The sequence below is a fragment of the Bombyx mori genome, chromosome 9 (genome assembly GCF_030269925.1).
Source record: "Bombyx mori chromosome 9, ASM3026992v2".
In the NCBI taxonomy this organism is placed as follows: Eukaryota; Metazoa; Arthropoda; class Insecta; order Lepidoptera; family Bombycidae; genus Bombyx; species Bombyx mori.
In genome coordinates, this window is record NC_085115.1 from 8,737,463 (window position 1) to 8,762,487 (window position 25,025).

The window sequence follows — 25,025 nt, forward strand, 5'->3', positions numbered from 1 at the left end:
GCCAGTCAACGCCGACTAATTAATGACTGAAGATTCATAGAAGAAGGTCATTGAGCAAAAAAATGCCATTCGATGTTTTTGTTTGCACGAAACTGTTAAGAGGTTATGTTTCGTTCGTTGCCAACGTTCACTCGCTGTTGGATCAAGAATGTTTGATAGTAGGTAAGGTATAGTAGAAATTTGGTAACAAATGGATTTCAAGCGCTTAAAGCGCTGCTCAAAACGTCTACTTTTTATAATTTTATCTGCAGAAATTATGCTGCTATAATATATGTTCATTGAAATGGAATAAAACTCATAAATGTTCTGAGTTTATGTACACAGCAATCTTATCAGTAATAACGATTTTTTCCAGACGGTGAAAATTAAAAAATGGGAAAAACAATAAAAGACATTGCTGTGTAACAATTTAATTGATTAGATGACAACTAATTCGATGAATATTTAAAAAAAAATAGAAAAAATATGTACAAATTTTTCAGTTTTAAATTTTTATCTGAACCCATTTTTAATACAAAAAAAATATTTCATTTATTCAAATGCAAAAAACGTTTTATATAAGTAAACATCTACTAGTATAATAGTACCACAAACCACGCTGATTGATTGTGAAATGATATCACAATTTTGAAAGGTGATATTAAGGATCATACAGGGATCACAAAAAATATCCGCTTAGTTACCTACAACGATTTGTTTTCAGAACAAACCACGTTTTGAAAATTCCAACAATATAGGTGAAATCTATTACTTAAGCTAATGCATGACAATTAATTGTTGACTATATAGGTATCTATCTACTATTATAATACTAAATACTTTTAAAATTGCTAATCTTGACTGAAATTCAATAATTACATTTGTATAAAATCTAAAAGCGCTTGAATTGCTGCAGCGCAGCTGGATTATAAAATCCGTACGTCAGCGAGGACAGTCGCTAGCGTAAAAATTTTGCCACCAACAGCAAAAATTCGTTTCGAAGTCTTTAACTATATTGTACCTATTATTACATAATTATAATGAAAGCTACACATATTTCTGTGCAAAGTTTTGCTAATATTTTTCAAATTAATTGAAAACTGTTCCTCAGTATGTTTTAGATTACTTGTGGCGACATCTAGTATGTTAAACGAAAACGTTCTACATGAAAATATAGGTAGTGAAGATGAACAACATATACTTAATTTATTAAGCTTGGTATGTACAGTTTGTACATGCAAGGAAATTAATTAGATGTTTTATAGTAGTGTTTTATAGAGGCTTATTACGAATAAACGTATGAAGCTCGTCACAGAAGTAACTATAAAATTAGGATATTAAAAAAAAAGATAAGCAATTAAAGTTTTGTCTTTATTACTTACATACATATTTATTTAAATTACACTACATTATTTATTACATTATTTATAAACAACCAATAGGTTCATTAATGATGTATAATATTTATTTTAGTAGGGTATATTTTTATTATTTCGGTATAAAACATTATTTATACCGAACAATTTCATAAATTTTATCAACTAGATAAATAATTGTCGCAAAAAAGTAGGCAGGAAAATAGTAACCAAAATAAATTTAAAGAATGCTTACAAAATAATGGTATAAAATGCAAAACAATATCAACAGTATTCGTAATTCATTCATTGCATAGCTTATTAAACGATCTTTATTGAACAATAAAGCCCAATAAGCATCATTGATTGATTCATTGAGTTCTGTTCTGTTATGTCTCTTATAACATATATACCTTTAAAATGTAGAACAAAAAAGTGAGATTTCTTATTGCTTGGACATGTGAACGAGTTCAGGCCTCTTCTGGTGTTAAAAGGTTACAGAAAATGCGATGCCGCTACCAATTTAGAGACACGAACTAAAGGTTTTAATATGATTACAAACATGTAGTTTTCGATACCAAGGTTTTATTAACCTTTCCTTGCCGTTTTAGAAAGGAATAAAAAAAGCTGTGTTAGTGGTACTAGACAGCTATTATGAATTTATTTCATCATAGGAATATTGTATCAATATTTCAGCATTATCGGTTCTGTAATGAGTTAGTCATTTACAAATAAAAATGCTGCCACCCAAGTCACGATCTTACCGTGATAGGTAGTTATAGATCGTCGTCGTAATATCGACTATTCTATCCTTTCAAGAGAAAAATTACAAACTTTCTTTACAGCAAAAACAGTCCGAACCATTGGATTCGAGGTCATACTAGTACCCAGTAATCCGAGTATTTTCCTGGAACCCAGTATAGTCTGAGAACAGTAAATAAACATGAATAAATAAACAAATTTCCCAATAAAAAAGTCCAATTTATTACTCAATATTACATATTACTTACATTGAATAGTGTTCTAAATTAAAAATCAATTAATATTCTACGTGCAATAACGTTTCTTACGCCTTTTCCCCGATAACCAATAATTACGTATATAACAACGTGCTATTGTCAAGACTATAATTATCATACATCAAATATTAATCACCGTCTACAATTTAAATTTGAATTTAAGGGTGTTTCTTTATTTTATAATAAGTACGTTTTTAAAGACATCGAAGGCAAGCACTGTGAACTCCAGTATCCGAGTTGCTTAGAGAAACCAAAAGAAACGCGAAATGTCTGCCCGATCACAGCTAAAAGAAATCTAATGAAAACAGATTCATTCATAGGATGTAACATGCTCATTATTAAAAGACACAACCAATGTTTTTTTTTTAATATATCTCTTTTTTCTTAGATTTTTTGTCCATCCATAGATAATATTTATGATTTGTTTTACTTAAATTTACCTAAACTCATCTAATGATGTAAAAGACGACTGCCGACGAATTCCAATGGTCATAAAAGTTTCTTGTCATTATGACAGATTCAAATTCAGAATTTAAAAAAATCATAAGATTTAGAAAAATTATTATTATCAATCAGTAACTATTAATGATTCCTAAAAATCCAAACAATGCCTACATGTCTTATACTTACTTACGTACAATGTTTCAATTCCCTAATCTGTGTACCGAATCACGGAAATCTATGCAGTATCTCGCATACAATGTTTAATTTACGTAAAACATGGTCAATATTGATTAGCGGCTAATGAAATTTGGAAGTAAAAGCTTTGTTTGTTCTCGAAATTCTGCAGGACTAATTTTCGCCCTAGACAAAGGAAATAGACAAGAGATAAGAAAACGAAAATGTAAACGGTGAGACGTTAGGATCGGCTCTTATTAGGTATATTTGACCCTTTTTATCAATTCAAGAGATCAATTTCAGTTGACCAACTAATAAGTAGGTTTGTTTACAAATCGAACTGTCTGCATTATATAGCCAACAATAAAATTTTAAATAGTGATAGTTTCTTCCAGAAACTTTTTTTATTAATGCTTAGATGGGTGGACAAGCTCACAGCTCACCTGGTGTGAAGTGGTTACTGGAGCCCATAGACATCTACAACGTAAATGCGCCATCCACCTTGAGATATAAGTTCTAAGGTCTCAGTATAATAACAACGGCTGCCCTACCCTTCAAACGGAAACGCGTTACTGCTTCACGGCAGAAATAGGCAGAGTGGTAGTACCTACCCGCGCGGACTCACAAGAGGTCCTACCACCAGTAATTACGCAAATTATAATTTTGCGGGTTTGATTTTTATTACACGATGTTTTTCCTTCACCGTGGAAGTCAATCGTGAACATTTGTTAAGTACGTATTTCATTAGAAAAATTGGTACCTACCCGCCTGCGGGATTCGAACACCGTTGCATCGCTAGATACGAATGCACCGGACGTCTTATCCTTTAGGCCACGTCGACTTCAGACTCAGAATGTCTTCTTTTTCTTCTGGCCCTTAGTTCACATTGTGTGCGATCGGTGCAAAATATCCTCTTATCGTGCCGCATAGGGATTTGGCTTGTATTTTATGATCGGCCTGCCTGCCTGATGTAAAAATCTAATTTTAGGAACTAATGGCAACTTAACTCAAAATAATAGATTTAACCACGGCGTTGGCAACTTTATTTTTTAAATCTGGCATAAATACATGAATGTTCTAAAACGCTAATTCTAAATCGAATAAGTTAAAAATTACCACTAAAATTTGGTAAGCTTCAATTTTTTTTCATGATCAGTGGCTTCATACATTCTAACATGACTACATACCTTCTAAAAAACAAGCTCATTTTCAACGTCCTTACTCGTATATACTTATGTCTGTATCAAGCTCGCATCTTTTGATCTCAACACCGTAGGAAGCACAATTTCAGTAAGTGCCTCTTGAAGATATTCGTGACTTTTCCGTGAGCGGTTAACGTGTTCATACTCGGAATTCGGAATTATGATAAATAAATCTCTTTTAGTTCCATTAAAATGTACTTAAATTTAGACATTAAAGAAGCGGAAAACGTCAAGACAAAACTGGAAATATCATATTAAGAAATAAACAATTCAGACTCGTTGAAAGATCACACAAGAGGAATCACGCGAGTTTGAAATTTAAATAAATCAGTTAATTTATTCTTTAAACAAGTACGGAGTAAGCTGTATTTCGCACCAAATTAAAATATGATAATGCAAAAATGCAATATGATAAAATTCAGATTCACATGCCCATACACACACATACTCAAACAATCACACACATTTTTACTGGTGGTAGGACCTCTTGTGAGTCCGCACGGGTAGGTACCACCGCCCCGCCTATTTCTGCCGTGAAGCAATAATGCGTTTCGGCTTGAAGGGTGGGGCAGCCGTTGTAACTATACTGAGATCTTAGAACTTATATCTCAAGGTGTGTGGCGCATTTACGCTGTAGATGTCTATGGGCTCCAGTAACCACTTAACACCAGGTGGGCTGTGAGCTCGTCCACACATCTAAGCAATAAAAAAAAACCCGTTCTTCGTAAGCTTTCATGAGCTGTTATGGTTGTTTCTGTAAATGAGAACACACCGTATCACTAAATTAAACACAACGGTTATTATTAATAAACAATTACAAATTACGGCGTCAATCACGCCCGCTACTGGAAAATCACTTAAAAGCCTAAAATGACTAACATCGTAATATATCAATTTAATACTGCCAGTTCATTCGTTCGAGCAACATGGTACGACCCTGCAGATATTTTGCGATACATTTTATTCTCTTACGATTTCTTGGCTTAGGGTGGTGGCATCATCCCCACGAAAATAAAACTAGGAATTATCCCGGCCTATACCTGTACTATTCTATTTTGACACAGCTGGTTTGGGTGGTCGGTTTTGTGGGACTAGAAACAATAGATCCTTTTGTCGGTGAGAAAGATATGGATCGATTTATGTTCAGTCTCTCGTTTGTCATTACTCACGACCTGACATTGATCAAACTTTACATATTTTATTTTCGAAATGTAGAAATTCAAGACATCGTCCGCACCATTGAAATAGATCTATATAGATATTATCAAAATGATGACAAAATTCGCGCGACGATCAGAATTTCGCGAATTTTTACTGCAGCTTTCCTTTTCTTTGGTTGGGTGACGATAGGAAACGCAAATATTTACGGTATCGTACAGGATCTTCGTTGGAAAGACATCGTAAAGAATTTAAATGAGACGACATCTAAGCCCTTAAGAACATTACCGCAACCGATTTTCATACCGTGGCCGTATCAGGAAGATAAACACTACATTCTGACATTCATTCTCGAAACAATGGGCTTGTTGTGGACTGGCCATATTGTAATGACTATAGATACCTTTATCGCGTCTGTTATTCTGCATATGAGTACTCAGTTTGCGATACTAAGAGAAGCAATCGTAACCGCTTACGATCGAACGATGATCGCTCTTTCTGAAGGGGCTTTGCAAAGTGGCGTTCTTTGTGAGAACAGTAATGGAAACGAAGAAAATAACCAGATATTTCTTGAATCATTCTATTCAAAAGAGCATATTGAATCGGTATTGGAGAGCACACTGTTAAGTTGTATTCGGCAGCACCAGCTTCTAATTGGGTGAGTCTAACCAGTGTCTAATTACAAAAGTAAAAGGTATTTAGGCAGTCGTGACCTAAAGGATAAAACGCCTTATGGACTCGTATCAAGCGATGAAGCAATACCAATGTTCAAATCACACAGGCAGGTACCAATTTTCGTAAGAATATAAATATAAAAAGCTTCTTCATGAAAGACGTCCACGATGAATGAATGTCATACGAGTACATATCTCTATATATAAAAATGAATTGCTGTTCGTTAGTCTTGCTAAAACTCGAGAACGGCTGGACCGATTTGGCTAATGTTTGTCTTGAATTATTTGTGGAAGTCCAAAGAAGGTTTAAAATGTAGATAAATATGAAAATGCTCGGAATTAAATAAAAATAAAAATGTTGTTTTTCCTTTGATGTGTCCTCTGTCGGACGGATTCATTTTGTTTGTTTTAAGTTTATTTTATACCAAAGCTTAGGTCTTTTATTTATCGATTGAGACACTACGAAGTCTGCCGGGTCAGCTAGTATAAATATAAAAAGCTTCTTCACGAAAGGTGTCAATGATGAATTAATGTCATCGTTTAATGAAAATCAAAATCGTAGAATTTGGTTAATTTACGAAGTTACTGGTAGGGCGCATTGTAAGTCCGCACGAGTAGATAAGAACTATTCAATGTATTTTTGCTGTGGAGCTATCATGCGGACCGGTCTGAAGGGTGTGACAGCCGGGAGCTCGTGCTCCTACATAACCTAAAAAAAAATTATAAAATAGGCCACTGAATATCGATTTTCTCTTGTCTTTCAAGATTTAAATTCAACACAAATCAATTAATCGATTTTAAATAATCATGAAACTAAGATAATTAACGTTATAATCTTTTTTTTATTTTTTTTATGGCCTTTGTAGGCAGACGAGCATACGGCCCACCTGATGGTAAGTGGTCACCGTCGCTCATGGACGTCAGCAATGCCAGGGGCAGAGCCAAGCCGCTGCCTACCATCCCCATCATAATCATCCTCATATAATATAATAATCTCAAAATGACTTTAACTTGTTTGTTTGGTATATTTATCCTTTGATGTTCTAAAAGTATTCACGAACAGCGTGAAAAATAAGGTAAAACATAATCTCAGTACATTGTTCGTTTTATTCGGTCTCATGACGTTTCGTCATACATATTAAATTAAACGGGGGGAGTATTGTTCGCTTTTGTATTCAAAGTATAAGTCTACGAACAAAGGTATCTAAACGCCTAACACAACTCAAAATGCTCATGTTGTATTCAGTTCTGACGTTTTCATTTGTGTATACACAGCGAGGAAGGATGTACGGCTAAAAGTTACTGCGATGCAATACTCATACATTAACTGAAAACCAAATTACAAACACAGGTATTATTTCATAATATAATGAGAATGAAGATTCAAAATGCGTTCATATGAAATTTGAAGCTTTTTGTTGATTTACTAAGTATGTACAAGAAAGCAGTGAAACTTTTTGTTAGTAAATTCTGACTTGGACTAACTAAGACTCCTGTATGGCCATAAAGGACAGTGAAAATTAATTGTAGAGGCCAACTAGAACTGGGCTACGAGCCAAAATACTTTAAAAATAACTATTGTCTCGCTATGTTTCACTGACTGGAAAGTAAGTCATTCACAAAATACTTAAAACACAATTAACGTACGGTAACGTATTTTAATTAATGGTATAAAGTCGAATAAAATTATTTAGTAATTAATCATTCGAATGTTGCTATGCCTCAAGTTAGAATAATATTAGTCAGTAATATAATAGGCTTTCATTTACATTTCCGGTTACTAAAACGTATTCAAGTATTCAATCGACAGGTGCGGGAAATGATAGGAAGTATCCTGTAGCGCAAAAAATGTCAATTCACAGCCAATACGCAGGCAATAAGGGGTGGAGTTGTGTGGTTATGACAACCTGTAATATCTCAGGATTACGACTTCAATATTGTCACTCCTTTTGCCTTTTTTCCACTTAGGTCAACATAATACAAGCCGTTTCATATTCATCGTTGAATAAAAAAATCATCTATTTATAATGAAAAATGCATAAATATTCTATTCCATTCAAAATACCAGTACGTGTTTAATAATTTACAATTAATTGTGAAACATAACAGGTAATACATATCTTCTCGTTTAAATAGATTTTATGAACGAATATCATCTATTTTTACTTTGAAATCATAAAATGATTGGAATGAAACAACAATTTTTATCAGCAATAGTTCATATCAAACATTAATCACATTTAACCAGCTGACATTGAACGCAATTATATTGTTGATACAACAATAATTGATTCTGAAGTACACTCATTAAAGTCAAACACTGTATATACGTACATTCAATGGGTTTATTTATTTTAGATGTGTGGAGAAATTCTCCAAAACCTATTCATACGGTTTCATGACGCAACTTTTGTCTAGTATGGCCGGCATCTGCGTGGTAATGGTTCAAGTTTCGGTAAGAAATGTGTATTAATGCTACCTCGTGCCACCTAAATAATTAGATTCTGAATTGCATTATTAAGTTTTTGTTTTTATTCTTAGAAGTTAAAATTTCATCAATTTAAATAAAACTATTTTTTTTTCTTATTGCTTAGACGGGTAGACGAGCTCACGGCTCACCTCGTGCTGAATGATTACCGGAGCCCATTGCCATCAAAAATGTAACTGCCGCCACCCACTTTGAGATATTCACGCAGAAAAGTTTTACGGCGGACTTGAGCAGAGTTGTAGTACCAACCCGTGCGGACTGAGAAGACGCCCGAAAATCAGTTGTACGACTTAATCTCGCATTAATTATTTCAATTAAGCTGCCAGGTCTCAAGATCCAACTAGTTTTTTTTCTGTGTGAAATGAAACATAAAAGTCAAATAATTTAATGGAAAAATAAACGGTAATTAATACGACATTAAAATGTCGATGAATAACGCCTTTTTTCCCGAAGCACGATAAGTCTAAAGTATACGAAACGCCAGATTTAATATTATGATAATAATAAACGAGAGATTAAACCGTAAAAGTACTTTTAATTAAGTCTACGACTCGCGAAAAGATAATTTTATCAATTTAATATCTACTATCAAACAAATGATATTTATTGATTCTATTTCACAGCAAGACGCATCCAGTTTCAAATCGGTCAGGCTTGTCACATCGTTGGCTTTCTTTTTCGCTATGGTCATACAGTTGGCCATACAATGTTTCACTGGCAATGAACTGACTATACAAGTATGTTTTTTTCTCTCTACACATTATATTGTCTGACTACAGCTCTTAACGTTTTATTTGCTAAGTCCACATTCATTATAGATTTTGTTCCTTTTTATCCCAACATCACCAGGTGATAAGGCTCCCGCCGAGTTGCAAGAATTGGAATGCCAATTTGATTTTTATTTGTCTCATAAAACAACTATACCTGTGGGTTGTTTGGATAGCTTATCGAGTCATACAATCCTATAACAATATTCTTTATTTATAGTTCATTTTTTATTTTTTTGTTTTTGCTGCTTTTCTAGGCAGACGAGCATACGTCCCACCTGATGGCGAGTGTTTACGTCGCCCATGGACGTTAGCAATGCCAGGGGCAGACTCAAGCCGCCGCCTACCATTATAATTTAATGAAAACACCTACTTTCTTAAAGTAGAGTACAAAAGGCTTTTCTTTCTTATTTTATAAAATCGGCCATAGCTGCGTAGCCTCCTAGTAAGTCATTCTTTTACTCAATCAAATGCCACAATTTCATTAGCCTTTTTATAAGTTTAAGTAAGACCTAGCCATGTTTTAGGTTTTAAGAGAGTTACATCATTGTATTATATTGTTTGATATATTGAATTAATTAGTGTTCTAATCATGTAGGTAATCGTTTTCAGTGTGATTTATGATATTTTATGTTATGTTAGTCTGAAATGTGCAGGCTGAGAGAATTGCGGATGCAGTAATGGAAAGTAAATGGGAGAAGATGCCAGTGAGACTGCGACGCCTTCTCTTGGTGACGATGATGCGTGCCCAACGTCCTCTGCACCTTACAGCTGCTGGATTCGCCTATATCGACAACACTTGCTTTCTCTCGGTACACTATTTGTTTTATTCTTCTCTCTATTGCTTTACATATAGCATAGAACATTCTGGACGTTTTGGAATAAGCTAGTTTTCATTTTATTTTTAACAGCTAAAACCGCCTTTTCCGTTGTTCGAGTTTCATTTTTGCTGACAGCCTGTTATTTTAATTTTATTTATAAATTCTTACATTGTAGCTGAACTTGCAATATTTCGCCAGCATTAAACAGCAATTAAATTAATATCAGCTTTCTTGCTTAGTTTTTAATTTAAATAGAGATGTCCGACAAATTTTAATGGTCCTTTATTTTATGTTAGCTTTGGGGGAACTATGTCAAGGCATTAGTCTAGATAGGTTTTTTTTTTTTTTTATTGCTTAGATGGGTGGACGAGCTCACAGCCCAACTGGTGTTAAGTGGTTACTGGAACCCATAGACATCTACAACGTAAATGCGCCACCCACCTTGAGATATAAGTTCTAAGGTCTCAAGTATAATTACAACGACTGCCCTGCCCTTCAAACCGAAACGAATTACTGCTTCACGGCAGAAATAGGCAGGGTGGTGGTACCTACCCGTGCGGACTCACAAAAGGTCCTACCACCAGTAAATACCTACCACCAGTAGGTCTGTTATTTGCTTATATAATTTATTAATTTAAAATGAAAATCTTATTTATGTATCAATTTAATTTTAAAAAAATCGTTCACAGATCCTGAAAGCAGCTTATTCGTATTACGCAGTTCTTAGTCAGAAACAAGGCTGAGTAAATCAAACAACTCAATGGGCACATTTTTTTTATTGTAATGTCTTCACCAGTTTTTATTTCTTCTAAATCGCTTATCTACAATATAGAAATCTAGTCTATCACAGATAATTTGTATAGATATAATAATTTAAATAAAAAACTACGTTATTTTAGTAATACCCTTACTGACTAATATATTTGTATGTAATTTTTGTTTCTTCTGCCGGTCAGAGTTCTGTGATCTAAATTGATGACCTAGTTTCAAATTATTTTTTAGCAATAACAATTTCAATGCATTTCATGTTTAAAACTATTTTCATTAACATAAATTAGTCAATGTTTCCTAGAAATACTTTCTAGTAAATATGTTGTATGTATTGTTCTCAGTTCATATACATATAGCTTAAACAATAGCCGTTAGATAAGATAAGTAATACACAATCTCAATTGTTATTAATAAGCGTCTTTTTGTTCTGCGTTTTTTTTTTTGTTTTAACGAATAAATATCAAAATTATTAATTGTATAATCGTAATCAGAGTTCTAAAAGAGGAGGTTTGGGAGTTGTCGAACGAGACCTTTCAGTTGTTTTAATGCTGAGAACGGTCATTTCTTCGCTCCTGAAAAATAAATAGAAACTATAATTACACATTCCCATTATTCTTTTACTACTGTCTAGAAAGACGGAGATAAAGATATTTTAAACAATATACTAGCTACCCGTCCGCTTCGCTGGGCATTTAAAATCAACATTATTATTTCTCACCCTCACAAAGATTCTCATCATTAACGCCCCCGGAAACTGGTGTAGGGAGTCCAACACTCATAGAAATATTAACATATCCATTAAGTACATGTATTTTCTACATGGAGACCAAGTTTCAAGTCAATCGAATGCATGGTTCAGTAGTTATAACGAAACATCCGTAAAAACCACTGTAGATTTATATTTTAATATAGAGTATAGATTACGTAGCATTTTACCTAATCGTTTGTACCCTAAGGAGATATTTTAACTGATCTCCGACCGATAGGTGAGTATAGGAACTCGACCTGAGAGAATTGCTAACACTGACCCTAGCAAAAGCAGTGCTTCACTGAATCTACCACCGGATCGGAATCGCGTGGAAGATCAAGAGAAAAACTCCGAAGGTTACATACTAATGTACAACTATTGAACACGATTTGTTTTCTAACAAATTTGAAACAAACTACGTACGATAAATAAAATATGACAACGTTGATGATAATGAAACTAATGCAAGAAGAAGACATTAATTAACTCTAAGACCGCTAAGAAAGCGGTCCGCGCATAGATTTAAAGCATCGTCATTAATAGATAGCAAATGAAAACCGAAGTCAAATGTTTATTTTTTGCTTAGATTAAGTGGTTAAGTAGTTACTGGAACCCATAGACATCTACAACGTAAATGCCCCACCCACCTTGAGATATAAGTTCTAAGGTCTCAAGTATAGTTACAACGGCTGCACCGCCCTTCAAACCGAAACGCTTTACTGCTTCACGGCAGAAATAGGCAGGGCGGTGGGGGACCACCGCCCTGCCTAGGGTTACCCGCGCGGATTCACATTCCTACCACCAGTAGTGTTGTGTTTTTGATACGAACCTGTCTTCGCCGGTATGCGCTGCGTTATAGAACACGTCTGGAAGTGGCGAGTCGTGTTGGCTCAGCAGTGAACTACCGGCTCTGGGCGAATGAGGCCCGTGGGTCGCGTACGGCGAAAACGGCACCGCAGCACGTAAAGCTGCTAATACTAATAGCATCCCACCTAGAAACAAATTTAAAGAAAGCTTTTAATCTCACTAAAATTATATACCAACCGTTTTACTGGTAGGTACCATCACCCTGCCTATTTCTGCCGTGAAGCAGTAATGCGTTTCGGTCTGAAAGGTGGGGCAGCCGTTGTAACTATACTGAGACTTTAGAACTCATATCTCAAGGTCGGTGGCGGCATTTACGTTTTTAGATGTCTATGGGCTCTGGTAACCACTTAACACCAGGTGGGCTGTGAGCTCCTACACCCATCTAAGCAATAAAAAACAAATAATAAAAAAAAGAATAAATAAATAACTGCGCACGGTCATTTGGCCCCAAATAAGGTCTCCCTGTGTTAGAGTCTGACATATAAATACATATATAGACAATAAGCTCCCAAACACGGAACAAAAAAACCTATTCATGACACGAATGTTTGCGCGATGTAGGAATCGAACCCACAATCCTTGGCGCAACAGCCAGGGCTGCTATCTGCTGCCGAGTCAGTCATAGCCGATTCAGACACATCTAAGTAAAGCATTAAGATAACCTTTGTTACCGAATTGACACGTAATATATTAGGCAATTCGTTGTACTCATACATAGTCCTCTACGAGCTAGGTGATCTAGTCACAATGCTATTCACATTTTAAATTCCCAGAACTATCATTAGCATTGCTATGTTTTTGCACGTTATATTTTTCTCATGCTTGGAATAAATGTATATTATGTTTAATTACAACAACATTTACTGGGTCGTCTGTGAGATTAAGAAATCTTTAAATTATTCGAAAAGTTTACTGGTGGTAGGACCTCTTGTGAGTCCGTACTGGTAGGTACCACCACCCTGCCAATTTCTGCCGTGAAGCAGTAATTTGTTTCGGTTTGAAGGGTGGGGCAGCCGTTGTAACTATACTAAGACCTTAGAACTCATATCTCAAGGTTGATGGCGGCATTTACATTGTAGATGTCAACTTTTTTTTTTATTGCCCTTGTAGGCAGACGAGCATACGGCCCACCTGATGGTGAGTGGTTACCGTCGCCCATAGACTTCAGCAATGCCAGGGGCATAGCCAAGCCGCTGCCTACCGTTTAATACTCTCCACAAGCCTCATTTGAATAAGGACATGTCATAGCGCTCGGGAAACACCGTGGAGGGGAGCTCATTCCATAGCCGGATGGTACGTGGCAAAAAGACCTCTGGAAACGCACTGTAGATGACCGCAGTGGCTCCAGGTAATATGGATGAACTGTACTCCGGTGGCGGGCGGTGCGATGGTAAAAACGAGATGACGGTATCAACTCGAACAATTCCTCAGAGCAAGGGCTCCGGTAACCACTTAACACCAGGTGGGCCGTGAGCTCGTCCACCCAACTATGCAATAAACAACAACAGATCGAAGGTGAAAAGTAGACAAACCTTTTTTTTACATAAAAAAAAATGAAGGAAAAAAATACTGACCTGCTACTGTAGACAGTAAGGTTAGATTGGCGAATAGCAGTGCTGTAGCAACGCAAGCGTAAAATGGCGCCCGTGCTCGACCGCACGACCAACGCATGAAATCCCAACACCTAAGGCCCATCGTATATTCGCCGCGTCGACACAGTAAGTCCACGAATAGGGCGGCTACCCACATCGTTTCAAGGATGAGGACGGTCGCCGCACCTACCCTGGAATACAAGGAAATAATTGACTTACCTTGTTTCATAAATAGAGCTTGGTTTCTTGAGAACAGTCATTTAAAATACAAAGAAAACGTATATATTTTTCTAGCATCGAAACAGCGACCATTTGCTAAAATTATGTGCATTATGTCAATTGACTAACTTTACATGCGAAAAACAATGTCCTAATTATTATACACTTATGAAAACTATTTTTTTTAAACAAACTGTTATAATATATATAATATAGTATTTATATGTTGAAATATAAATGAAAACTTTTTTTTAATCTTGAACAGGCTTTTATTAGTTTAGTTTGTATTAAGTTGTAATGTTATGTTGAAAAATTTGAACGTTATTTTCGACTTCAAAGAGTCCGATTAACATAAAAATTTGAATCCGCATAAGGAACAATAACAATACTAAAAAGTTTATATCTTCACCCTAATATACCTCGCCAATATCAGTAGCTTAAAAAAAGTTGTAATTAATTTTTAGCTCGGTATGATATTTCTATCGATTTTTTGTTTTTGAACTACTTAATAATATACTTAGTCTGGCCATAAATACTGTTACAATTAAAAATAAACAACATATTACATTTGAATTTGGAATCTGTCATTTTTATATGATTGCTCATTGAGTTTTATCATTTTGGCGCCTATACATTGTACAATATTTTGCGATATTAAAATGGAGTGGGGTGATAAAGAGAACCGAATCGCTGTGATTGCATTCCACAAAGTAGGTATGGAGCCAAATGCAATTTTTAAAACTCTCCATACGCTTGGTATTAGTAAAATGTTTGTGTACCGGGCTATTAATAGGTGCAATGAGACCTCCTCTGTTTGTGACAGAAAAAGATCTGGCTGTTTACGTAGTGCTCGTACGAAAAAGGTGGTCAAAGCAGTAAGGGAAATAATTCGAAGAAATCCTGTCCGAAAGCAAAAGATTTTATCTCGGGAGATGAAGATAGCACCTAGAACCATGTCGCGTATTTTAAAAGATGACTTAGGACTTGCAGCCTATAAGAGACGTACTGGTAATTTCTTAACTGATAATTTAAAAGAGTATAGGGTGACAAAATCGAAACAACTACTGAAGCGGTACGCAAAGGGAGGTCATAAAAAAATGTTGTTTACGGATGTAAAAAAATTTACAATTGAGCAACATTTTAACAAACAACATGACTGTATTTATGCTCAAAGCTCTAAGGAAGCTTCCTAATTAGTCGACAGAGTGCAACGTGGCCACTATCCGACTTCAGTGATGGTTTGGTGGGGTATTAGCTATGAAGGAGTGACTGGGCCATACTTATGTGAAAAAGGTATCAAAACATCGGCACAAGTATATCAAGATACCATTCTTGAGAAGGTAGTGAAGCCCCTTAACAACACCATGTTCAATAATCAAGAATGGTCCTTCCAGCAAGACTCGGCGCCAGGTCATAAAGCTCGGTCTACGCAGTCTTGGTTGGAAACGAACGTTTCGGACTTCATCAGAGCTGAAGACTGGCCGTCGTCTAGTCCCGATCTTAATCCGCTGGATTATGATTTATGGTCAGTTTTAGAGAGTACGGCTTGCTCTAAACGCCATGATAATTTGGTGTCTCTAAAACAATCCGTACGATTGGCAGTGAAAAAATTTCCCATGGAAAGAGTGCGAGCTTCTATTGATAACTGGCCTCAACGTTTAAAGGACTGTATTGCAGCCAATGGAGACCACTTCGAATAAGCTTTTTATACTTTAAATTGTTTTATATTTATGTATTAAACTAACACACTGTAAACGTAATAAATGTTATTTGCAATAGATTTTTTTTATTTTTATTGTAACGGTATTTATGGCCAGACTAAGTATTATTAGTCAATGATATCGGTGATCTTATGCGCCATGGTATATTATTAAGTTGGCAACCAATTTATTTTAATGCCCTTAGAAATTAAAAGAAAACATAATATGCAAACAAAACTATTCAAAAATGTTTGTGTTATCGGGGCCTAAATCAAAAGGCTACGTTCTTGCATGCCGAGGTTTTATTTATTTATTAGTCTTGCTAATAAAAGATTTACACAATACAAGTGTCGTTAAAAAAACTAATAAACAATTCTTAGCACGCGTAGTCCTTATTGGATAAAATAGCATTCATAGCAATACAACTACGCTAATATAAATTAAGAATAAGTATCACATCAAACAAAGCATAAATACAAAAAAGTACATTTAAAAATTTAAAACCTGAACCAATTATAATTAATACAAAACCAAGGCAAGCCTCAAAAACCAAGAAAAACTTAGAAAAAGAAAAGGAACGCCTTGTAATAAATTTATCATAACAAAATTATAATAATTTAGCGGTGGTAACTAATTAGATTTAGCGGTTTTGAATTTTATTACACGAAGTTAATCCTTCATTGTTGTTCGTAACATATTATTAATGGAACGTATTTCTGTACTCAGTACGTTTCCTTCTACCCGGTATAATGGCATGGGAAAATAAGAATGTTTGTATCTAAATATAGATATTTTTTTTATAATAACATTTGATTGTTAGGAATTTCGTTTTATTACTGAAACTGATTTAATATACGAACAAGGATATTCAGATCATTTCGAATCAATGAATATTTAACGACAACTTTTAGCCATAGTACAGGTATGTAATGTACTTACAACAAACATCTTATTGTGTATGTTGTGTTGTTATCGACAAACTAACAATAGTTTGACCTTTGGTGTATTTGCCAATTGCCTTGTATTTTCTTTAGACAAAAGTTATAGTAATTTACAGGAATTCTTAAATGTACATGCGTAGAGACCTTGGAACAACGTAGTTTCAAAATATTAGCAGAGGGGATGACGTCATATAATTCGCTTTAACGTCATTACACGCCTAACTACTACTATATAGTTACCCTGAGTTATCACCAAAAAAGTCATCAAACTAGTGTTTCATGACTTTAATTGTTTATTTAAAAAAAGTACTGCCACATCACAAACATTTAACATTGAAAATAACTTAAACTATTTAATTTATGACCTGATGCATGTGATAATAATGACGTACATAACATTAGCAATTCATTCAATTCATCAATTTTAGAAGCCATCGAATGAATATTTATACATCAATTTTTACTTTTTATTTATCCTCTTAATTCATGGAATCTGATATACAAATAAAGAGCCCTTAATAACCAAAAACAAAATAGCATCAACGTGCCGTGATAATAAATTATTAATACAATTTAATAAAAACATTAATTAAGCATCTACGTTAATTGAAACTATTTTATTTATAGCGTTAACTTCAAGCGTTCCCGGAGTATTACAGAAGTTTGAATTCGATCTTGCATACAAATGGCTTAATAAATGAGTTTCAATATGATAATGGAACAGGCGCCTTCGTGATCTACGGACGTAAGTCCGATATTACTTCCACATATAAGTGGAACAACATCCTGTGATAAAATTATGTATCTCGTTTCGTTCCAAAACAAAGAAGGCTTAAAACTGATACGGTCTCATCTCGAACTATGGTATCTGAGTTTCGCTGCCCAAAAGCATCTAGAACAGTTTCAAAGGGGATTTTTTTTTCTTTATTGCCCTTGTAGGCAGACGAGCATACGGCCCACCTGATGGTGAGTGGTTACCGTCGCCCATGGACTTCAGCAATGCCAGGGGCAGAGTCAAGCCGCTGCCAACCGTATATATAACGAGAGTTCAATTTCAATTCGATTCAAAGCTTGTTTTTCAAATTAAAGAAAATATGGGTTAGGTAAAGGTGATATAACAAGTCTCATGAGTTTATAAAAAAATTAGCGAAAAACTCTACAAAAAACTTTTAGCTTTCAGCAGTGACGCGTTTATTACGCGATGCCGTAAATGATAGTTTGATATTAAATGACGGACTTACAGCAGTGCCGGCGCAACCTCGAATTGAAGGACAAGCAGTTCAGAACCGGCTCCGCTCATCACTGAAAATAATGTAAAATTTTATAAATAGTTCAATTTGATTCGTTAAATCGACGAGATATTTTTTTAAATCATATTTCGTTCGATTATTTTGTTATTAAATTAACTTACAGTATATTGTATATCGTCTTGTCGCATTGAAACTGTATAATTTCAAAACTTCTTAATTTTACAGGAGTGTTTTAAAGGTATAACATGTAATATTTTTAATATTAATCATAATTGCAATATTAATTTTTTATTTTTTACCAGTTACATTATCTGTGTTTTAAAGTAAGATAAAATTATGTATTAATTTTGTAATCAAAATATACGTAAACTAAAAAAAAAAACGTAAAACTAAACTACGCTCTTTTGACATTATTTATGAGAAAAATACTGGTGATACCAAATGTTTACGCATATTAACTCAATTTCGAATATTTTTAGAAACTACACTTTTATTACGAAAAGGCGATATATGCAGTTTATAATAATAAGTAGCGGCGTAGCCACACCACTACCATTGGTAACCACTTTCTATAAGGCGGGCCATATTCTACGTCTACTTTTACAAGAAATGTAAACAATGATTAGAAAATCCTATGCCAATTTTACTAGAACGTAAAAAAAAAGATGCTGCTTACCCTAAAAAATTTTACGTTTTGTTTTTTGCGGGGCGTATAATCAAACGATTTTATCTGTTTTTGCGATGTGACGCAAAAACTCATTAAGTTATTTCGCTTCTGAATCCATAGCAGTTTATGTGATAGTGTATCGAACTCACGTTTCTAATCAACGAATCCATACTAAAACACATTGTGCTTTCCGGGAAATTTTGTTAATTAAATGTCGATATTACTCAAAGTGACGTGCGTGTTTCAAATTTACATATAAGTGGTCGCAAAAAGTTTCGTGTGTGTGTTCGACCTGTATATAACAGTCGTACGTAGAAACATGTAAAGTAAAAATTTCGCAAACCCTTTACGGTAGGTACGTGAAAAACATGCAAATCTCAGACCGCAGTCAGGGAAAGCACGCCGGAATGTTTTTGTGGAATGTAGATTAAAAATCGACGCGACCGTATTTGCTCTCTGTGTGCGTTGGCACTGGGAATGAATATACGTCATTTCACTTTTTAATACGATTCCTATTAAACGCTAAAACTGGTAAAAATTGCAGATATAATTGAATATGCAATTGCGAAAAGGGCACATGTCGCATATTTTGTCAAATATGTTTTTTCATATACATACATGTAGTTTTGAGACTTACATACACCCATTTTATAATAATTCCAGTAATTTTCAATTGCTAATTAACACTAAGATAGATCTCAAAAGTTATGTAATATTTTTAATTTTACACTGCTTTAGAAAATAATCAGTTTTTTTCATTTCCTGAACATTTTTCATTATCAGAGATGTGTCCTTTTCGAAATTGCATATTTAATTATAAAAATTCGATTTGTTAGTAAGACCACCAGAAGTACCATTTATTAGGATTGGAAATTAAACGACTTCAAGATACATAATTTTAATTTCTAAACAACATACCTTTCGTGCGTGATTTCAATTTTATTGTTGTTTTTTGGAAGAAGCAGAGTTATGGAATTATGAAAGATATTTAATGTAGAACAGCATAGAATTGCAAAATAATCTGAATGATTAAATTACCGTAACCAATAATTAATTTACGTTAATTAAAACAATAAGTGAACAACGTCAGAAACTTGACTGTCGCCGCCACTCTTGCGACCCTTGAGAGAAAAAGCACTTTTTAGGTATTACTATAGGACCCAGAAATACATACAAGAATAAATAGTTTATACAAAATTAAAACTAATCTTTCGTCACGGTCATCCCCGACCACAAAAATTGTAAGCTTTCGTAACGTCGGAAACGATATTAGGTATACCTAATAACACGAGATTAAACCGTAAAAGTTGTTTTAATGACCCCTGAAAACCATAGAAAATTACTTTTATATGTTTAAATGTACACATATATGAGTTAAACATTCCGACCAGTGAACACGTTTGTTACACAGACAATGACCTGATAGTGGTCGATCTTAAGACTTCAAAGACTTCAAGGGGTATAACAGCAGTATCACACTTCAAAAGAAAACGCACAACTACATGGCGGTAGAAATAGGAATAAATTTTTTATGTACAAGTGACGGGAGATAATATTATGCTCTACCAAGAGCTATTACGAAAATTTGCCGTAGTTTGCAACTTTCATTGTATATTAAACAATTATTCCTTAACAACCCACTGACTTTGATCCGGTGGTAGATTCTGCGAAGCACTGCTCCTGTTAGGGTCAGTGTTAGCAATACCTCCGGTTTGAGCCCCGAGAGCTTACCTGCACATTATTTTTTTCCTACCTAAGTTGATAGCCTTGAGAGGCTATTTCAGCATAACCTTAACTAGTAGGTGAGTTCATGGGGCTCAAGCCGGAGTGTTGCCAACAGTGACCCTAGCAAGAGCAGTGCTTCGCAGAATCTACCACGGTATCGGAAACGCGATCCACTGAGAAGATCCAGCGAGAAACTCAGTGGGCTGTGTCTATGGGTTAATTCGCTCGTCGAGCCCTTCGTCGCAAGCGACATGTTCGACGAGGAAAGTAACCGGTGCTTGTGGTACCTAAAAGCCCCGTTAATGGATCGGGAGGATCCGTAATGACGTGTTTTGGGCGACGTCGACTGTTTACCATTCGGTCTACAGGATCGGGTAGTCACCTACACGCTAGGGTAACGCTAATATAGCCTCTCAAGGCTATAAGCATAGGTAGGAAAAAAATCCTTAATAGTGTACACCTGCCAGTTGCAGTTTCTTAGAACAATTTATACCTGCTCATGAAATTTGAATCCCCGCTATGATCGCATCGCTCAATACGAAATCAGCGGGCTTCTTATAATTTAAGTGTTCATACCGTGTTCGTGGAAATTTTAGATGTTTTAATTTTTGTTTACTTTTACGATCAATTTGTTACAAAAAAGTTATAGAAGCCGGTTGATGTCTTGATCTTGAGATAAGCACCTCCTTATCATTTCATTGTTGACTAGCGGAAGACAAGAAATGATTACGGTGCGTCGTGATACATTGAAACAAATACAAGGTCATAATTAACATTATGTCAGCCATTTTAAAAAAAAAGCACGATAAAAAACTTAATGCTGTATGAAAATCTAACTCCAAATTATTATTATAATATTCATGGTATGGCGACGCTACATTCGTTTTATATGAAATAAATTTTAATTCTAGTCTAAAATAATATACAAGAAGTATAAAAACGAAATAAATTCAAAACTTAATTGCGTAGAAATACTAATAAAAACGGTTCCCCCAAGTATAACTTTATAGATACGTATGTACTCCTTCAATTACTGCTGTATGATGCTTATTACATCAATCTCAATTACTCTTTCTACTATGTCGGTACGATACGTATCTATGTTGTATGATTAGGTTTTACATTACATTTCACTGATCTTATGCTAAGCGTGAATCTTCCTCCGCGACTTTGGACAGGCAAATCAGGATAGAAAGTAGTGGGAAGATATTACTTAGATATGATAAGAAATTATGATGGCAGGTGACCTTTTAAGACGGTGTCTTAAGACCCGTATCTTCTGATTGATAGAGAAAAGAGATATGAGCATATAAGACCCACTAACCAACATTATTTGTGATACTTTATATTTCAGATCTTTGGTATTAGATGCCGCTGAAATATTTATAAAAAATTGTTAATAAGCAGTCAACCGTGAGTGTTCATGAACACACTACATGCTTTTGATGGTTTTAGAAAAATGAAACCATTATGGTTTGATAGATTCTCTTTTTGAACTTGCAATCGATAAGAGGCATCTAGAATACCTGGCGTTTGGGAGTGCGTGTGGAACAAAACTTCGAAGGCCTATGTTGAGCTTTGGACCTATGTGGGCTGAGAAACAGTCGCACCGAAATGAAGTTATTAATGACGCGATATACTCAGAACGCATTTAGGTAAGGCTAAACATAGAATTGTATGAGTTTTACGTACATATGTCCAAAATAAAACTACAATATGCGCCGGGACTGCGCTGAATCAAACACCAATCTAATTTACTTACATTTCACGATCTAATCATTGCAATCGCTAAAGATGTTGCATAAACTACGTTTTAAAACCAGTCTTTGTGCTTTCAACGCTTGAATTAAAAACCGTGAAGGATAACAATAATTAAGACCTTTTTTTTTAAACAGTGACTATAGCTTAATGCGTATTTCAATAGATTAGTTAAGATTTAGTGTAGAAAAATGTTAATCAAGTAGTAATCATAAGCTGTTGTTGTTGTTGTCCTAGGGTAGCCGGTTGGAAAATAGGGCCCTCACAAGTTGTTTCCACTTTACCCTGTCTTGCGCTTGCTCCTTAACAGTAGTATCTATACTAATCTATACTAATATACTACAGTGGTTTTTACGAATGTTCCGTTATAACTACAGAACCATGCATCCGATTGATTTGAAACTTGGTATCCATGTAGAAAATACATGTATTTAATGGATAGGCTAATATTTATATGAGTTGGACTCCCTACACCAGTTGCAGGGGCGTTAATTATGAGAATGTTTGTGGAGGTGAGAAAATAATAATGCTAATTTTAAGTGCCCAGCGAAGCGGGCGGGTACAGCTAGTATTATATATTATCAGTAGCTTAGAATGATACTTCTTAAACTGAAAGAGTAGATAGTACTCACCCACTGCAGTAATAAGTCCCCATAATCTAGCAAGAGGCTGCAGAAGCTCCCAAAGTCTTAAAGCTAATGATTTATTGGGAGGTCCTGGTCCCCTTCGTGTCGGAACACGAATCGTTTTCTGAGGCTGAGGGTCAGCCTCACTGTCTGACTTCTCCAAGTCCACATTCATTATTACTGTCTCATACTACATTTAATAATAACAATATAGTATCTAATATTTCAGGTAGTAAAAATATTTTTTAAGAAACGTGCTTCGTTTACGTATGTTTTTGTGTTATGATTAAATTTGCAATTTTTCACGTATTATATTCGTTTCGTTGTCCTTATGATAGTACTATTTAAAATAATTAGTTATGTAGTTATCAGTCAATCATGATTTTGGGTTTATAATATATGTATAAGGTATTTAAATCAATCACGTTGTATTTTTCTGTTTACAAATAATGCTCATTGAATCATGATAATCACTTTAACAGATAAGTATATTTGTTTGGCATCCTGCCCTGTTACCAAAAATATCTCACCACCTTGAATATACTACGTTCTATTTTCAAAATGTTGCACTTGTTTTCCACTGATTTTCCTCTATGGAAAACACAAACGAAATAATTTGACCAGAAAAAAATTAGGCATGATAACTTGATTTTATTGAACAAATTGAATGTGCGTTATAGAGAACAGTTTTTCTTTCGCGGGAAAGCGTTGCGGGCGTACGGCGCGCACGTGCACCTTAGACTAAAGACTGCAGGAAACTGAGTAACAGAAACACGCTAACATCTCAACGCTGCATCTGCTAGATTCACATATTAATGCTTACCGTTGAAAACCCGGTTACGTTAATTTCTCCACTTTTAAAGACACGAATACATCGCTAAAACATACCATTTATCTACATATCTAGTTTGCAAAGAAAACCCGGAGGTCAATAAACATTTAATTTCAATTGAAAGTGAGTTTAGATAAGCACTATCTCATATAGTTGCTCGATTCAGCTATAATATAACAGTTAGGCTTCTTTCGTGCCTATCATAAGTATTTCTATTCATAGGTACAGCAAAGTACCACTACCACCATCGTAGCCACCATTTTGATTTTTAATGATCTTGATGAGTACAAACACATTATTTACATTCTCGTACTGTTTCAAGACCAGTCGTAGGTAAAAACAAAGTATTGTTTGTGAAGAATGTAAAAATATAATACCGTATAACGGTATATTGTGATCAGCGGTGACCATCGTTTTTCAAGGCGTCTGCTGCTCCGAACAAAAATACAAGACAGTAAAATTAAGCATAGCTATACTGTGCCTATACTTTTCGCTTGCAATACCGCCGCACTGTATCCATTCATATCAGAAAATTCGCAATGATTCTATAGGGAATAAATAAGTTTTAAGCATTTTTTACCCTTACATCACAAGTTACTATTTTTACCTCGATTGTTTCAAAAGATTTTTTTTTTTCGCATTTTTTATATTACCTACCCTATGTTACTCACAATATATTTTAGCAGCTCCTCGCGTTCCCGGCAAAAAGTCCGTTTAAGATAGTTTTAGAACATTTTTTGGATTAATTTTTCAAGATTTTTACGTGGTAATCTACACAGTTGGCCACCAACACTGTAACAAATAAAAAAAACAATAATATCACATTTAAATTGGTAGTATTCAATAATATTCACTGTGTTTTAACTTTCGCGACAATCTTTATTAAATATTCTGTGATATTAAAATGGAAGAGGTGATAGATAAAACCTAATTGCTCTAATAGCATCATACAAGTACTTATAGATCCATTTTAAGTTTTGTAACTCTCTATCGGCTTTGTTTTAATCATTTCTCCATGCCCTACTATTAGAAAGGAATTATAAAACATTTTATATCTGTGTTAGAAAAAGATGGCCATCTACGTATCGTATTAAAAATATTATTAAAGTAGTAGAGGAAATGTAGAAAAAATCGATACGAAAGCAAAATATATTGTTCAAGGAAATGAGAACGCCCAAAATCAGGTCACATAGTGTTTCATGTAATAGAATTTTTTTTTTGTCTTAATGTTAAATTTCTTCTTGTTGT

The 25,025-nt window shown here is 34.7% G+C and overlaps 2 protein-coding genes across 4 annotated transcripts; one reads left to right on the forward strand and one right to left on the reverse strand.

Annotated features, from left to right (window-relative positions):
- Positions 1-21: 21 nt before the first annotated feature.
- Or-60 (olfactory receptor 60) lies at positions 22-11,001 on the forward strand. Of its 3 annotated transcripts, none has more exons than XM_038012688.2 (5): positions 22-162; positions 8,364-8,460; positions 9,117-9,230; positions 9,917-10,072; positions 10,771-11,001. In XM_038012688.2, exons 1-5 carry the CDS (start codon positions 149-151, stop codon positions 10,822-10,824), a joined length of 435 nt encoding a protein of 144 aa, XP_037868616.1. In that variant the 5' UTR covers positions 22-148; the 3' UTR covers positions 10,825-11,001.
- LOC101743820 (uncharacterized) lies at positions 10,843-23,754 on the reverse strand. The gene is made up of 5 exons (XM_004923975.4): positions 22,952-23,754; positions 18,161-18,221; positions 14,042-14,250; positions 12,430-12,592; positions 10,843-11,424 (listed from the first exon to the last, which is right to left on the reverse strand). Exons 1-5 carry the CDS (start codon positions 23,118-23,120, stop codon positions 11,340-11,342), a joined length of 687 nt encoding a protein of 228 aa, XP_004924032.1. The 5' UTR covers positions 23,121-23,754; the 3' UTR covers positions 10,843-11,339.
- Between the last annotated feature and the right edge of the window lie 1,271 nt (positions 23,755-25,025).